This window comes from Penicillium verhagenii (genome assembly GCF_028828195.1).
Source record: "Penicillium verhagenii strain IBT 33310 chromosome Unknown utg000002l_segment0_segment0, whole genome shotgun sequence".
NCBI classification, from domain to species: Eukaryota; Fungi; Ascomycota; class Eurotiomycetes; order Eurotiales; family Aspergillaceae; genus Penicillium; species Penicillium verhagenii.
Genome location: NW_026643166.1, coordinates 2,176,803 through 2,193,179, shown reverse-complemented (window position 1 = coordinate 2,193,179; position 16,377 = coordinate 2,176,803). Strand labels below are relative to the sequence as shown.

Below are 16,377 nucleotides of genomic sequence, written 5' to 3'. Positions count from 1 at the left end.
CATGTGTAGGTGTGGAGAGAGGCGCGGCAGGTCGGCATTCACGCCAAGCGTTTAAATGCAGAAGCCTAAGATCAGATCAGATCAGATTCTTACGCAAGTTATGCTACTTGGGTAGGATCAGATGCTGATACGAAGTAGAATGGATAGAGCAGATATTTTTGGCCCCTAGGCATTTCTAAGAAATAATTTTTTAAAATTTTTTAAAATTTTTTTAGAGGAAAAAAAAGGGAGAAAAGAACAAAACTCACAGGGCTGGGAGGATGACGAGGCCCGCTCAGACAGGGGTGCGCCGATCCTGCGGTCAACCGTGGGACAAGGCGAAGTCCCTGACTACTAGTGACCGCCTACGTAAGTGTTTTCCAATGCGGTACTTGATACGGAAGTACATCAATAGATTAATGACGGGGGCCAAGTCATTTATTAGACACGTTGAATTTATTTTTGCTGGACATGATCATACAAAATTCTTATCGTATCAAATCTGCTTGTTGGTTTATCCAAGCGCATAGAGGAAAAAAATCCAATGATTTTTTTCAATGTTTACATATCCCATACAATCATCAACTGTAATTCGGATCAGACCGAGGACTGGCGAAAGAGGACTAGCGTTGACACGAATAGAAACGGCAGCAAACGTGGCAACGCAAAGTCGGGAAATGATCCACTTTCGGAGTTTCTCAAGCCCTGATTGGCTGGGGACTGGGGCCCTGCGCCTCTTACAGGGAGGCTGGAGTTGTCGTTGACTCGTTGCTATAGAGGCTGTACACTTTCCTGGCCGATCATCTCAGCTTAAAACCTGCCTTCCTCCCCCCAATTTCGCTTATTATTATCCACGACTTTTAACCTTCCATCCATAAAAGGCAACTCCCCACCCTCCATCTCCATCCATACATCTTTATCGGAAGTTTTTCCTCTCTCATATAATACAACCTCATCATGGGTAAAGCTGGCCGTGTCGCGTGTATCATCACGCCTTATCTCTTAACGATCGCCACCTTGATCTGTATCATTCTGGTTGGACTGGGATGTACCAAGGCTAGCTCTAGCACCTTGAACAACCTCTACTTCATGCGGGTAAGAAACAAACCCCAGCTCTGCAATCCTCTAAAAGGAAGTTTGCGACTAACCAGTTATGCGCTTCAATAGATCGATCTATCAAACCTCACCAATGGCTCAAAAACAACCACAGAAATCGAGAACATTCTTAATGAATTCGACATTACCAGTGTCAACTCGACCGAAGTCAAGGAATTGGTCGACGAACTCGCCAGCAACGAGGCCGACAGCCTGATCATGGAGTACTACGACATCGGTCTCATGGGTTACTGCGATGGTAAAATCAGCAACAGCAAATACAACACCACCTTCTGCTCCTCCCCCAAGGCCGAATTCTACTTCGACCCCCTCTCCGTCTGGGGCCTGGACAGCACCTCCGTCAAGGACGAGCTGCCAGACGACTACAACAAGGTCATGAAGATCTACAAGGCCGTCTCCAAGTGGATGTTCATCGCCTACGTTATCGCCTTCGCCGCCACCATCATCGAGATCCTCGTCGGCATTTTCGCTATCTGCAGTCGCTGGGGTAGCTGTGTCACCACCCTCTTCGCCGTCATCGCCTTCCTCTTCACCGCCGCCGCCTCCGTTACTTCGACCGTCATGTTCTCCGTCTTCAAGGGCAGTCTGGGCACCACCCTCGAAGCCTACGGTATCAAGTTGTCCCTGGGCACCCACATGCTCGCCACCACCTGGCTCGCAGTCGCTTTCTCGCTTGGCGCGACCATCTTCTGGCTCTTCAGCGTTTGCTGCTGCTCCGGCCGCTCGCCCTACAACCACAAGAACCGCGGAATGCGCGGCAATGGCTTGACCGCTGAGAAGGCTCCTTACACCTACGAGCCCATTGGTGCCGGTGCCGTTGGTGCTCAGCCTTTCGGTCACCACCAGCAGACTTCTTACCCGCCTCCTCCTCCCAACGCCTACCCCATGACCAACCAGCAGCAGACCCATGCTAGCCCTTACGAGCCTTTCCGTCACTCCTAAGCGACGCATATGACACAAAACACTTTCCTTATATACAAAGCGTTTTTAGATGGGTGATACCATGGCGTTCAATTTGCTCTGCTTGTCCCAATTGGGGATTGGTTGGCTTGCTATTTCTTTTTTGGGGAGGTTTCAAATCACTTTGGTATCTGCTTTGACGATTTCCTTACGACTTAATGCCTGCACATCGCATCTGTTTTGAATTCATTCCCTGCACTGTATATGGTTTTCATGCCTACTGTACCTTCAGCGATGACTACTCTTGTATCGTTAACTATTGCGAATTAATTCGTCAATAATTGATCACTGAAAAATCAATTTCACTTAAAAACTCTAATCTCCATCTCTTCATCCACCTGAAACTCAAGCATAACACATTTCCCCTATGCCAAGCAAGCTAGCAAATCTTAACCTCAAGTGCTTGTCCCGTCACCAGGAAGAATCATTGATTCGGATATCAAAACAAACTAGTAAGCAACGTGACATGAACGAAACCTTTGCTCTGTACGGATGTAATTATTCGACAGTGGACCTGACCCACTAGCCCCCCGAACTATCGCCCGATTTAAGAAAGTGCTCGGCCCCGTCTTTCTGGGGGCCATTTGGCTAAGCTAGTGAGCCACATTGGTAGGCGGAGTGGGACCCATCGGGACTCGAAACAGAAAGTGATGCGCTGAACACGAGCCTTGCTGACAGGCTGACTAGCTTGTGTTTAGTATTGTTCGGCCGATCGGTGCATGATCTTAATTTTGCAATTTTGATTGAATTTTCATACGGACTCGGCCTAAGTGCTCGATTCCACATGCAACCTTGAAGGTTGTAATGTATAAACATTGAATGCATGCACATGCGTAGTAGGGACTGCGGATGGGATATTAGAACGTGCTACATGATATTAGGTAGGCAAGATAAAAAGTTGATATCAGTTTGTTGATAATGGAAATGCAGTTGCTGGATATCCAGGTCTCTCGTAATAATGTACATGAGTCGAAAATAGACAGAAGCCGCCTACGGGTATGATGGATCCATCCCACAACACCCCCGACCTAACGCCAAAAACAAAATAACAAGATATGACAATGATCACAGAATGATGGATATAATCCTTTTAACGCTGGTTCGGCCTTCGAATCACACCGTTTTCATCCAAAAGAATCTTAGTACCTCCACGACGTTTTCGCTCTCTCAACACATTCTGGTCTGCTTCTGCCCAACGCTTGAACTCCGTTGGACCATCAGACCAGACAGGGCCTTTAGGTCGGATGTGCCGAAGTGAGGAAAACCAGTTTTCATTCTCACTTTCTGGCTCGCAAATTTGCGGAGAAGCTGGGATTGGTTCAGCGGCCGTAGCCCGTGTATCCTCGGCTGGAGACTTTTCTCGTCTTCTCTCACGAGATGATGGGCCAGCCGGGGTTCCTTGGGCAGGAGTTGATTGACTTGCGGTGAGAGCCGTTTCATCAACGGTAGTAGCTGACGCTTGCCATGCCAATATATCTCGCTTGAGCTTTCTCGCTTCGCTCGGCTTCTCATCCGGAGTTCGTGGTCTGAACGAAGCATAATTCTTGCGTATTATTACTTGGACTCTTGGACTAGGACGGCGTTGATCCATGCTGGAAACAAATGTTTCGTCGCCTAGCTCAACACTGGCAGTTTCATGAAAGCTATCTTCATCTTGACCAACGTCCTCAGGGTCCGTTTCGGGAACTTCTTCCATGTCTTCTTGCATCTGGACGTCTGCAGCCTCAACTTCCATTTCCACTTCCATATGCGTTGCTTTCTCCTTTTCCACTTCCGCTCCCGCTGATGCAGTTGATGATGGGCCATGGGCCTCAGCCGCCTGTGGAGACCAACGTGTAAGTGGTTCCAAAGCAGATGAAGGAGGGGGGCCTGTCTGAGTGCTGTCGATCCCGATAGGGTCTGATGCAGACCCCTCGCGTTTGATTTCCACAGAAGGGGGGTTTGAAGGCCGTTTATCGTCAGGGGATTTCAAAGAAAGGCCACCTTCAGAGACGACATGGGAGCGAGCATAGAGACCTGCGAACTTTTCCACTAGGCTGCCAGTAAACGACTTGTTCAAAGCAGGGCTTGGAGTTTGGCCTGGCATCGTGCATTGTTCACTGCTTGGGACTGCAGGAATTGCATTATCGATAGCTTCACCAGGAGCGCATTGCGATGCTACAAATTCAATTCCACGAGCTGTCAAACTGCGCTTTCTGAGAGAAGGGCGTGAGAAATTATCAAAGAAATAATCCTCATAGTTGAGCGCATCCTGTAACCCGTTATTTTCAAGATATTGGGGGTAGCTTGTGAGATGCATAGTAACAAAGTCATCCCACAAAAAGGACCGGTGAAGTTTCCCCTGCTTTCTCACGGCAAGCAGCATACCACACAGCTTTGTGAAATGATCGAAACTCCCAGAATATGAGGGATAATCACTGCAAAACCTTTTGTAAACCCCCCAAGCCTCAGCATGCGTCTCTGTATTGTTGACAAAGCCCCTCCGGCGAGCCACCAAGGAAGAGGTCTGAGTGTCAATAGCTTGAACATCGTTTCCTTCGATTCCCTGGGCAATGTCATCAGAGTCTCGATGCGGAGGCTCGAAGGGGGTTGGGACGGGAGAGGATCGGACCCGAGGAGAACTCATCGGCTCGTTGATGGCATTGGCTGCCTTCATAGGATCTGGTTTTGTGGACTCGTTCAATTGAGATCCAGTGTGTCCAGCACCGCTTGTCAATGCAATAGGAGAAGATTGGGTAGCAGAAATGTAAAAGTCCTGCTGACGTTGGGCTGGCCCGGAGGAATCAAGTACAATATCTGGCTGAGAACTATCTGCAGCATTTTGAGGTTGTGACTGAGACCTCCACAGTGAGGCCATGCTGCTAGTTGGCAGCTGGGTCACAGGGACATCCAGCCTGAATGACGTATCTTGGCCCTGTCTAGAGGGAGTCGGGGCTTCGTGAGAAGACTGACTCTGCTCATGGCGTGCATTAAATGGATACGTATCCAGGATACGAGACTGAGAGGAGGTTTCGTGGATTTGCGAAGAAATTAGATTTGAGTCCAGGGGGCCAGCCTGATTAGACTCTTGATTTGGATTTAGATGCAGTCGGTCACTTCCTGCTACTGGAGTTACTGCAACCTGCACCGACTCTCCGTTCACAGCAGGTAGCGACGGACCGGAGCTAACCAAGTCCTCTTCAACTCGACTGGACTGCGTGGGATCTGGCATTGTTTCACCTAGCGCAAAAGGCACAGACGTGTCCATTACAGAATCCTCATCTGAGTCTTCTTCTTCCCGCGCCAGGGCAATAGGTTCTGGTCTGGAGGAAGGTACCGGTGACTTCATAGTTGTTTCTTGGTTTGGCGCTGGAGTACCAGACAATTGGGAAAAAGGTTGTTGATTGCCCCCTTCATTGCTTGCAGCGGCTTTGGGATCAAGAGGACTCTTAGATCTTGCCTTATCTTGCGTTGTTGTTTGCGCTGGGAATTGAGCAGGGTTATCGGAAGCACAAGTCTGAGGTAAGTCTCGAAATTCGGCGTTATTCTTGGGTGGCTGTGGGGAAACATTTTTGTAACCGGTGCCGGTAGCAAGACTGCGTTGTTTTCTCGGGGCTAGTCGACGTACTGGGCTCGATGGGGGCAGGTCATTTTGATGAACACGAGATGGCCTTTCAGGAGATGGGGACCAGTGGAAGCTCTCAGACGGGTCACTAGCGATAGATGAAGCGTCGCTCTCCTGTGTTGAGGTGATGGGTCCTTGTGGGTCACTATCATGTTCTTCAATTTCAACTGTCGCATTTCCTGATTCAAGATGCCGTCGTTTCACGGCATTATTCCATTGCCTTAGAAGCAAAGGTGGCACATGCCCCTGGGGCATGGGATCTCTTGGGCAGGGCGGTATCCAGCACAGTTTATCCTCCTCAAGAAGCTCTTGCTGGTTTTTCGGAATGATAAAATCACTTGATGTGATCTGATTCGGTCCTTCCCAGGGACTTGGTCGGGAAGTCACACTCCTTTGAGGAGACGATGGCACATGGATGGTAGCAATCGGCTCCGTGAGTTCAGAATGAGACAAGGTCGCGGTCTCCTCAGCCAATTTTTGATGTTGAATCTCCAAGTCATGTGCGTGTAGCTCTGTCGTGGATCCAACACGCTGCCTCTTCAATGGCGGACTGTTGCCCCTCGGACCGGGAATCCTGTTTCCATCTTGATCGTGTTCAGACCGTTGCCGCTTCTTCGGAGGAGGTTGCATGGTACTGTGAGAAGGTGACAAGTCTTTGAACTCTGTCTTATCATGTCTCACATCTGGACTAGTTTCAATTTGTGAACATATTGAGTTTCGACGTGGTGTTGACGGAGAGTGGTTTCGATTGGGCGATTGAGCCAACGGACTCCCCTGCGTTGCATTCACATCATTATCCATGTGACCACCGCGCAATACCTCCGCGTTTACATCATGAATGACAGTCTTGTCGGAAGCTGCGAGAGATGTAGGCCCAAGACGCCTAAGTAGCTCTTCTGTCCCGTACGGGCGAGGTACAATTGTGTTGGCTTCGTATACAGAGCGACTTACATCAAGAGGAACCTGTGATGAGATTTGCTGCGATTCCGCGGGTTGATTCGAGATATTGTCTTGGACATTGTTCTGTGGCGGTGCAGAAGATCTCGGCGTTGAGTGGACAGCTCCGCGTAGGCTTTTAGCCTTGTCGTATACAGTGTTTAGCAAACCCCTGACGTCCCTGTAATTTTGAAGTTTTTTCTTGGGGACAAGTCCCTTGGTTCCCTTATCCCATTCGATATGAAATTTATTGATAAACAGGTGTGGGTTGGGTAGGCGCGTTTTGTGAGGGACGACTAGCTTGAAGTCTAGAAGCCTGATAGAATACTTTTTGGGATTGGTGGCAATCGGCTGTGCAGTTGTAGCATCGATTGAGTAAACGGGTAGTAGATCAGGAGCAATAATGGCATCGATTCGAAGCTTCGCGTCATTCAAAACTGCTTCGTCGTCCGAGGGGCCCATACCCCACTGTTAGATTAAAAAAGTATTTAGCAATTAGTCAATCTTGAGTTCACTGGGGATGAAAGTTAGTTACCTCTGCAACAGTTGCTGTATGACCATGGCCGTAATTCCGGAGCCTGAAGCTTATGCTGGACCCATCGTCTTCCACTTCAACATCATCCTGCGTGGTCTGGTCTAGATAGACTGGCAGCACCTGCTGGATGAACAATGAGATCCAAGAGGATTCAGAAGTCATGGTGCAGTTCTGAGTGAGGCCCAATTAACCAGATCTCCAGTACGCCTCATATCCAAATGAGTAGATCGTTAGCGGTTGAACGTGGAGTGAAAGTTGAATGGTGAAACCATACAATCTCAAGTTTCTCGCGCAAATCTCCAAATCCCCCGATAACGATAAGACGCGACGCGCACCGCTGACTCAGCCTCACAACGTCATTGGGCGAACATCAAATTGCGGAGAGAAAGGGCGTTCGAAGCTTCTCGGCTTTTATTTCTTACTCTTTGTCTTTGACATTTCTTTGCACATAACTTACAGACTCGAAATTTCATAACACTTGGTGTTATGCTTTTCTTCTCGCCCTCTCGCCTCCCCCGGCCTCTATGACTCCCTTCTGACGGCACCTTTGCCTTGTGCGGGGACGATCCACGAGTTGGCAACCCAACCCGCAATCGAAAAAGCACCCATGGAGCCGAAGCCGCATGAGACACCGAGTCCGTCTGCGTCGTCCGGGTTTCTACCGCTGGGACGACGCGGATCGCGAGCATCCATGGCCACGACCCAGACCGAACGAGAAAATATAAACGCAGCCCTTGACCAGATTCACACCGCCGCATACCAATCCGACTCCCTTACACTTTTTAATGACTTTACAACGCCACCCGGGCCGACACTAGCAACAGATGAGAAAGGACTATCGGAAGAGCTTCAGGGAGGGTTAAGTGGGTTATATAGCCGTTTCAGGACCTCCGTCGGTGGAATGAGAGATATTGTGAGCGGTGGAACAAGATCCACGGACAGAAGTGCGGCAGATACACCTACAGTCAAGAGCCCAATCTCGGAACGTTCGATGACCAAGTCGGTCTCTGACCTAGCGGCTAGTTCAGGCGATTATCAACAGTCGCATCCCAACTCATCCCAGGGCTCGAGACTTCATTCCCCGGTAGCAACACACTTTCAGATCGGCCAGGAAGCTGTACCTCAGCTAAATGCTGGGAAGGGCTCCAAGATCTCCTCGAAAAGCCCTAGCGTATCTTCCAAGACCTCGATTTCACCCTCCCCGGGAGTTAAAGCCACCATCGGTCCACTGACTAAATCCACTGGCAATTCGATCGCAGCAGATCCTGCAGTCGCCCAGCTATACGTGAATACCGCCGGTCAAAATCTACGATCTAGAAGTAGCTCCGTGAATTTATCCCAGCAGGGGGTCAAGACTACAGAATCTACCAGTACAGGAAGTGGAGATGGGCCAATGGAGCCACCTTTGAGCCAAACCTCTTCTGTGTTAAACCAGAGCCTTTCGCACTCGCCAGTCCTATCTATCAAGACACATGGAAGCTTCCAAGAAGAGCCTAGTACGTTAGAAAACAACGGACCGCTTAATCTGACGACAAATGTGCTGGATGTTCCACCGAGAAAGTTGGTGTCTGCAGATCAACAGAGAACAGCGGAAGGTACATCCCAGGTGATTGCTACACGGAATACAAAGCACGCTGAGCCAGGTCAAGAGACAGTGCCTCCGGTTCAAGACAACAGGTCGAACTCGCGTATGTCTTTTGGCTTTGACGACTCCAGCTTATCTGTGGTATCCAATTTTCATTCCAAAGCTGCTTCCTCGAGTAGTGCTGCGGCATTGGATAGCATGACAGCTATGCCTCAAGAGGGCACAAAAGGAAACGAGCTGCCAAAAGCTCCCACTGCCTCAAAGCCTGGCGAAAAATCAAAGCCGCCTCCTTCAAATAACAGGCTGCCCGGCTATGGAATCTCGCGAACATCTACTGCGGAAACAATTACCACTGTTTCTTCTTTGCCACCCTTGAATACCAATGTTGGCCGGTTTACGGGCCAGATTCCTCGGGAGCGCCGCGAAGAACGACCCCGAAACGGCGCGCTATCCCAGATAGGAAGCAAATTGATGAGCAGAGATTTCTGGATGCGTGATGAAAATGCGAAGGATTGCTTCCACTGTGGAGAGCCATTTACCACATTTCGCAGAAAACACCACTGCCGAACCTGTGGCCAGATTTTTGATTCAAGATGCACACTTCTAATACCCGGCACGCGATTTGGACAGCCTGGCTCTATAAGAGTCTGCAAGCCCTGTGAGGCAATGATCAACGCACATGATGATGATTCTTCTGAATTTTCGGATAGCGAACAGAGTCCTATCATGGTGAATCCTCGGCTCTCTGAGCTGAGCTGGGGAGGCAACAGTGCTCGCCCATCTGTAGACGATGATGACTCTTCGTCTGTGATATCTCAATCCATTGACCATGTTCTGAGAACTCCAACGATGGCCATACCAGCAACACGACGTGCTGGCGAAGGCCGCTCGGCTGTTCTGGAAATCAACCCGGACCGTCCTTTGGCACGGCCGACCTCATCTCGGTCTCTTAGGTCTTCGTTGGGAGGAAGACCGCATTCCATGGGTCATAAACGTCACCACTCTCGCCAACAGTATATTCGAAGTTTCAAACCACTTCATGATGACCGGGCACCTTTCCAGCGTCGCCACGCAGATGACTTCAGCACAGAGTCCCGGCTGCCTGCCTTTCACAAAGACAACATCATTGATCCAGAATTAGCCGACTATCTTTCAGACGATGCATCTAGTGGTGAAGAGCAGCCAAGTCTCCTGGCAGCCGTTTCAGAGAGCCAACTCTCAAAAAGTGGCGTTGATAGCGAACGAGTCCCTTTTGGCGGGTTGCTTGCAGCCATGAAGAAAGGAAGATCTGCGTTTGGTGATCGGGCCATACCTACTATCAACCAGCCTGGGAGAGATGCTGATGAGGTTAGCCTAAGTAGCTCGAGGGCAGTGAATTTGCCACGCTCTTCCCGTCGCAGAAACTTGAGCGTGGCAAGCAGTGTTCATCGTCAATCCTCTGGGACAAAAGACTTATTCCTTCATGATCTTCCTGTGGGAGGTACGCCATTTCCCGTCGCTTCAAATCAGACTGGGTTTAAGCAGACCAGAAGCTCGTCAATGAGAGGAGTAGAAGCACCGCCAGTTGAGCTCAATAAAGCTAGCTTGGAACATGTGCGCAGACTTTTGCAGCAACTCTTGTCGATGTCCTCGGTACCAAATGTTGACAGCTGGGAGAATGCACTGATGCCAATTCTTCTGAAAACAGCCGATGAGGTAGACCCGGATGTCCAACGTGGAGACGACATGGATATCCGCCACTATGTCAAACTGAAGAAGATCCCAGGAGGCAGACCTGGTGATACATCATATGTGTCGGGCTTGGTTTTCACCAAGAATCTGGCATTAAAGAGTATGCCTAGAAGCATTTTACGACCGAATATTCTGATCATCACTTTCCCTCTTGAATATGCCCGTCAACAACATCATTTCATGAGCCTTGAGCCAGTCATTCGGCAGGAGCGTGAATTTCTCGAAAATCTTGTAAGCCGGATTGCAGCCTTGCGCCCGAATCTGCTGCTTGTTGAAAATAATGTCTCTGGGCTGGCGCTCGGTCTTCTTGAACAAGCTGGGATCGCAGTCGCATACAATGTGAAGGCGTCCGTTCTTGAAGCCGTCTCACGGTGTACTCAGACGCGAATCGTGACATCCATGGATAAACTTTTGACTACTGCTCTGCATAGCGATTGTATCAGTTTCGACGTCAAAACCTATGTCAATTCCAAGCGCAAGAAGACATATATGTATATCTCCGGCTGTCCTAAAGAGCTTGGATGCACAATCGTTCTGCGCGGCGGGGATGAAGAAGTTCTGGGGAAAGTGAAAGAGATTACAGAATTCATGGTTTACGTTGTGTATAATCTGCGGCTCGAGACTTGCGTGATGAGAGATGAATTTGCAAAGCTTCCAACAGCATTCATCAATGATGTGATACAAGCAACAAACGAGAAGGCGGATCAGAGCAGTGGCCATGTTGTCGCATCTGACGGCAACTTGTCCTTAACGGAATCAGGGCTCCCACCGACTACAGCTGTCGAAAGGTCGACAGAGGACTTGGAAAGTAGAGCAGCATCAACTACCGATGCCATAATTGAGGTCCCGGATGACGTTCCAATGCCAATATACTTTGACGATGTGGTTCAGGACCACAAGACAAAGATATTGTCAGCTTCGCCTTTCGTCAAGTTCGAACCTCCCTATTTGCTCATGCGTATCAGGGAAATGGAACGGCGGCTGGCCTACTTGAAGCGACTCCGTGATCAAGATGGACAAACTCAAGAGTCCGGCGAAGAAAATGCCGCCAAGCCGCAGAAGTTTACTCTTATCACTCCCGAAATGGTTCATGAATCTCCCCGCGATGCTCCTCCTCAGGTCAAAGAAGTATTGCGTGCAGCTCATGATGCAGAATACGATAGAGTTCTCTACCACTATCAGACGCAAAAGCGGCAATGGGAGGCCTACGTAGCAGGATGCTCCAGCATGTTTGATCCATATGCCCATCAGAATATTGTTGTTCTCTACAGCCTTGTATGCACTACAACTTCAATTCCATGTTCCGGACCCGACACTTTTGCCTTGGAATTTTACAACGAACATGAGGACGAATCTATTTTTGAGCCCGATTTCACAATTGGACAATACGTCGAAGAACTCTGCCATGGAGCAAACGCTGTCTGCGCGGCTAATGGGTGTGAAAAACGCATGTTTGAGCATCATCGCCAGTACGTTCACGGCGATGCACAGATTAGCGTTCTTGTCCAGCCCTATCCATCCAAGCTTCGGGGCATGCAAGAAACTGTGCTCATGTGGAGTTGCTGCAAAATATGTGGCCATGAGACTCAAGTCACCCCAATGTCGGAAAACACATGGAAATACTCATTTGGCAAGTATTTGGAAGTCTCCTTCTGGGGTAGAAATTTACATGCCCGGGCCGGAGTGTGTCCTCACGATCTCCAGCGGGATCATCTGCGCTATTTTGGCTTCAAGGATCTCGCGCTCCGTATCCAGTATGATACCATTCATCTACTGGAGGTCGTCGTTCCTCGGCCGCGTGTAACCTGGAAAGTGGATAATGACTTGAAGCTAAGAAACCAGGTTTATTTGCGGACCGAAAGACGAGTAAGCAGGTTCATGCTGTCTGTCCACGCGCGCTTAAAAAGTATCAATGTCCAAAGTGTGGTTCCCGAGTTACTCGACGAGTGCAAGAAGGAGATTGACCGCCTGGTTAAGAAAGCAAATGAGCATCAGGCTGCTTTGGTTCGGCTTCTACAAGATAAATACAGCGGTTCTCGCTATTGGGAAATCATACCCTTGAATGACGTCCTCCGGTCCGTTCAAGAGAAGGTAGTCGAATGGGACACTACCTTTGCTGAGTTCGAGCAGAGCTTCTTCCCTTCTGAAAAGGACATCAAGCGGCTTGCGACACTGCAGCTCAAGAAAATATTCCTTGACAAAGACGCCACATCCGTGGCCCCAGATGACCCCTTACATACTCCAACTGACCTGGGAGATGAGAACATCCAAGAAAACGAAAAGCCAAGGATGCTGCGCCGCATGACACTCTCTCCAGAGAAGGCTCAGAATGTCTTGGTCTCTGTAGTGGAGGAGCATGCAGGAAAGAAACACCGCGAGGAAGCAATTCAGGATATCGAGTTGCCGCCGTTGCCTGCGGCGCCTGCCGACGAAGCTACATTATTAAGTGCAGATGCTGCCAGTGATAGCAGGTCTTCTCCTCAGAATGACGCTGTTATGAAGGAAGAAGTTCGGCATCTCGATCTAGCCGCGCCTTCTAGCCAGTCAGTTATACCACCTCTTGATCAGAAGGCGCCCCTTGCTCGTTCCTTAACTAGCCCGAATGCCATGGAAATTCTCGCAGCCCCTGCTGGTGAAGGTTCATTGGATGCAGACTCGCCGCCATTGTCGCCGAAATCATCTCATCCCTCTCATGAGACTAGTAAGCTCAGGGATGCCGGTGTACCTCGTTCACCCAGCACCCCACCAAACAGGCCATCCGCCATCCCAAGACTAGCGGAAGTCAATTTCAGGCGATCTGGAAACGCACGCTCCCCGCCGTTGATACGTACTCAGTCTCAACCTGCACATCTTCTGAGGGAAACTTCCATTGGCAGTTCCTCCTCGGTGGAATTCAAGACACATTCCAATAGATCATTTGATATTCGAAGTGACTCCACCAAAACAGGGGAAAAGAAGTTTGCAGAACGCCTTGGTTTTACGGCTCTCAAAAATGGCGGTTTTGCCTCCGGGCACTCTTTCATTCCGCGGTCTGTGCCAAAGGGAAGGCACAACAATCATGTTTTGGACCTCGCTAGACGTTTCAACCAGTTGAGTCAGTTGAGTCAGTCGAATAGCGTGAGTGTGATGCATAAAGTGAGGCAAGATTTTGAACAGGCGAGATTAGAACAACGGGCTGCCCAAACCCCGCATTCACGCGCTTACCCACTAGCATCCTCAAAGCCCATCGTCGAGGTTTACAGAAATGTCCGAGAGGCTGTGGAAGAACGAGAGCCTCCGGTCGATGAGGAAGAATCAACGCTTTCGGTACCGCAGCTTCCAATGGATGAAACAAGTCGCATCAGTGAGGGATTTGCGGAGCAGATCAACCTCGAAGAGCCTTCTCCGCAAGCTGACTCTCAGGAAACGCCGCCTGATTCTTTTGATTCTGGTGGTCTGTTCCGTGCTGACTCCCACCTTATGTCTGAGACTGAACTAGAGGAAAGCCCCAGCGACGAGGAGCAAGCTACGGCGGAAGATCTATATCCCATAGATTCACATGAAGATCAAAAACCGCACCCTGAAGATGACTCAATGGACCTCAAGGATTTTGCCAAGCACGAGCGTACAACACTTTTGAAGATGTTGACCAATTTCTGGTCCGAGCGCTCTGCCAGCGGATGGTCGGCTCTGGATTATCCTCTCAGCGTTGTGGACCATGTCTTTGCCGACTGTGATATCATTGTACGGGAGGATGAGCCAAGCTCTCTTGTTGCATTTGCACTGGACTCGTTTGACTACAAGGAGAAATTGGCCAGCATTCAGAAACGGTATGAGATTGAGGAGCATGTCTCTGACTCGGATGAGGACCCCGAAATCGCCAGCGAGGCTCGCGTTGAGCACGCCCTGCTGCGGCCCACTGGTACCCATTTGAAGTACCAATTTCAAGAAGGTCCGGCCAAGATGCTTTGCAAGGTCTTTTATGCAGAGCAATTTGATGCGCTTCGCAAAAAATGTGGCGTTGCTGACCGCATTGTCGAGTCGCTGTCTCGCTGTGCGAAATGGGATTCCAAAGGTGGCAAAACCAAGTCTTTGTTTTTGAAAACGCTAGATGATCGGTTCATTCTGAAGTCTCTGTCTCCTGTTGAAACTCAGGCGTTTCTCAAATTTGCTCCAGCTTACTTTCAAATCATGTCTGAGGCTTTATTCCACGAGTTACCCTCGGCAATTGCCAAAATGTTTGGCTTCTACCAGGTCATCATCAAGAACCCCGTCACTGGAATAGAGTTCAATTGGTTCTTGCTATTGATGGAGAACTTGTTTTACGATCGAAAGCCAAACCGCATCTTCGATCTCAAGGGTTCGATGCGCAACCGGAAGGTTGAGAGCACCGGCGAACGAGATGAGGTGCTTCTAGATGAGAACATGGTAGATTTCATCTATGAAACGCCTTTGTTCTCACGTGAGCACTCCAAAAAATTGCTTGCCCAGAGCGTGTGGAATGACACCCTTTTCCTCGGCCGCCAAGATGTCATGGACTATTCGCTCATGGTTGCCATTGATGACAAACGCAGTGAATTGGTTGTGGGAATTATCGACTGCATCCGTACGTATACTTGGGACAAGAAACTTGAGTCGTGGATCAAAGATCGCGGCTTTGCTGGGGGTGGTCGCAACCGGCCAACCGTCACCAGTCCCAGGGAGTATAAAAGTCGATTCCGAGAGGCGATGGCCCGATACGTGCTCCAAGCTCCGAGGTAACTTTACACTGCAATCTTTTTTCACCTCCTTGAACTCAATACTGATATGTATCATATAGTTGTTGGCATCAATTCCAACCCAGTGCACCGTACCGATACCCGCAGGGCGAGGTGTCCAATGTAACTCAGTTGGACATGGATGAGAATGCCGAATCCAGCATCTAAAGGTGAACAACAACAGCGCTACACCCCTTGTACACCCTCACTCGGAGTCACTCCCGAAGATTACCATAAACCATTCCAATTTCGTTTTCTCTTTCCATGGCTTCTTCATTTTCTTTCCTTTTTTATGATTGATGACTTGATGGAATTTGAATGTCCAAATCTATTCTGAGCTCATGTATGTAGACTATTCATGGATCCTGTTCATATAGCATGTTACATAAGTGCCCAGACACATATTACATAGTACTACATGTACACATGTAGGTATTCAAGCGTTAGATAAACATACAGGCGATACTCCCAATCGCATTTCAATTTTCATTCCAAGGTTGGCTTCCCACATGTGCAATGAAAGCAGCATTTGACGCCCAGATTGTGCACATGTGTGCCTCATAAACCAGGCCCCAACGCACCCGAAATCCATCGGCAGAAATCGGGTTCAATCGGGTCAGTCATCGATCGGGAACTGCGTTTAGCCATTGAATCCTAACTTTTGAATTAATGCGACTCCGAATCTTTCAATTGTTCATTCTTCATCCATTTGAAGAATTCCACGCTTCCCAACATATGTGGTGTTGACCGGCATTTCCAACACAATCACACCGCCGCAATTGCGCGATCATGCAGGCATACATGCACAAGCCTCGGCCTCGGGCGTTTTCGTGATCTCTCCCCGCAACTGCGAGTCGCTTTTCTTCCGGCTAATCATTCTCTTTCCTCTTTTTCATTTCTACTTCTTTCGCACACTTTTTTGCGCTGTTATTGTGCGCGGCTTGCAAGCGCTTCAAAAGGAATGCACTTTGCACTATGAATCGACGCCAAATGGCTCAAGTGATGCGTTCTATGCGGAAAAAAAGAAGTCACGCGCGCTATGATGCAGTGTGTGACGACCAAAGAAACTTGAACTAACGGGATTCATGAGAAGCAGCAACATTCTAAACATTCTAGGTTCTATTCAACGGGTTTTCCTCCAGAGGAATGTCTAGGCTAACTAACATCGCATTTGACCGGAAGGCATTAAATTCGT

General features: G+C 49.1%; 3 protein-coding genes across 3 annotated transcripts; 2 read left to right on the top strand and 1 right to left on the bottom strand.

Annotated features, from left to right (window-relative positions):
- Window positions 1–936: 936 nt before the first annotated feature.
- Window positions 937–2,037, top strand: N7466_000798 (SUR7/PalI family protein; the record flags this gene model as incomplete). Its single annotated transcript, XM_057160196.1, has 2 exons — window positions 937–1,074; window positions 1,147–2,037. The coding sequence occupies 2 exons, from the start codon at window positions 937–939 to the stop codon at window positions 2,035–2,037; spliced, it is 1,029 nt and encodes a 342-aa protein (XP_057026444.1).
- A 1,108-nt stretch (window positions 2,038–3,145) lies between these two features.
- Window positions 3,146–7,292, bottom strand: N7466_000797 (uncharacterized protein; the record flags this gene model as incomplete). The annotated part of the gene is made up of 2 exons (XM_057160195.1): window positions 3,146–7,063; window positions 7,131–7,292. 2 exons carry the CDS (start codon window positions 7,290–7,292, stop codon window positions 3,146–3,148), a joined length of 4,080 nt encoding a protein of 1,359 aa, XP_057026443.1.
- Window positions 7,293–7,737: 445 nt separating this feature from the next.
- On the top strand, window positions 7,738–15,350 carry N7466_000796 (1-phosphatidylinositol-3-phosphate 5-kinase FAB1; the record flags this gene model as incomplete). The annotated part of the gene is made up of 2 exons (XM_057160194.1): window positions 7,738–15,182; window positions 15,245–15,350. 2 exons carry the CDS (start codon window positions 7,738–7,740, stop codon window positions 15,348–15,350), a joined length of 7,551 nt encoding a protein of 2,516 aa, XP_057026442.1.
- Window positions 15,351–16,377: the final 1,027 nt, after the last annotated feature.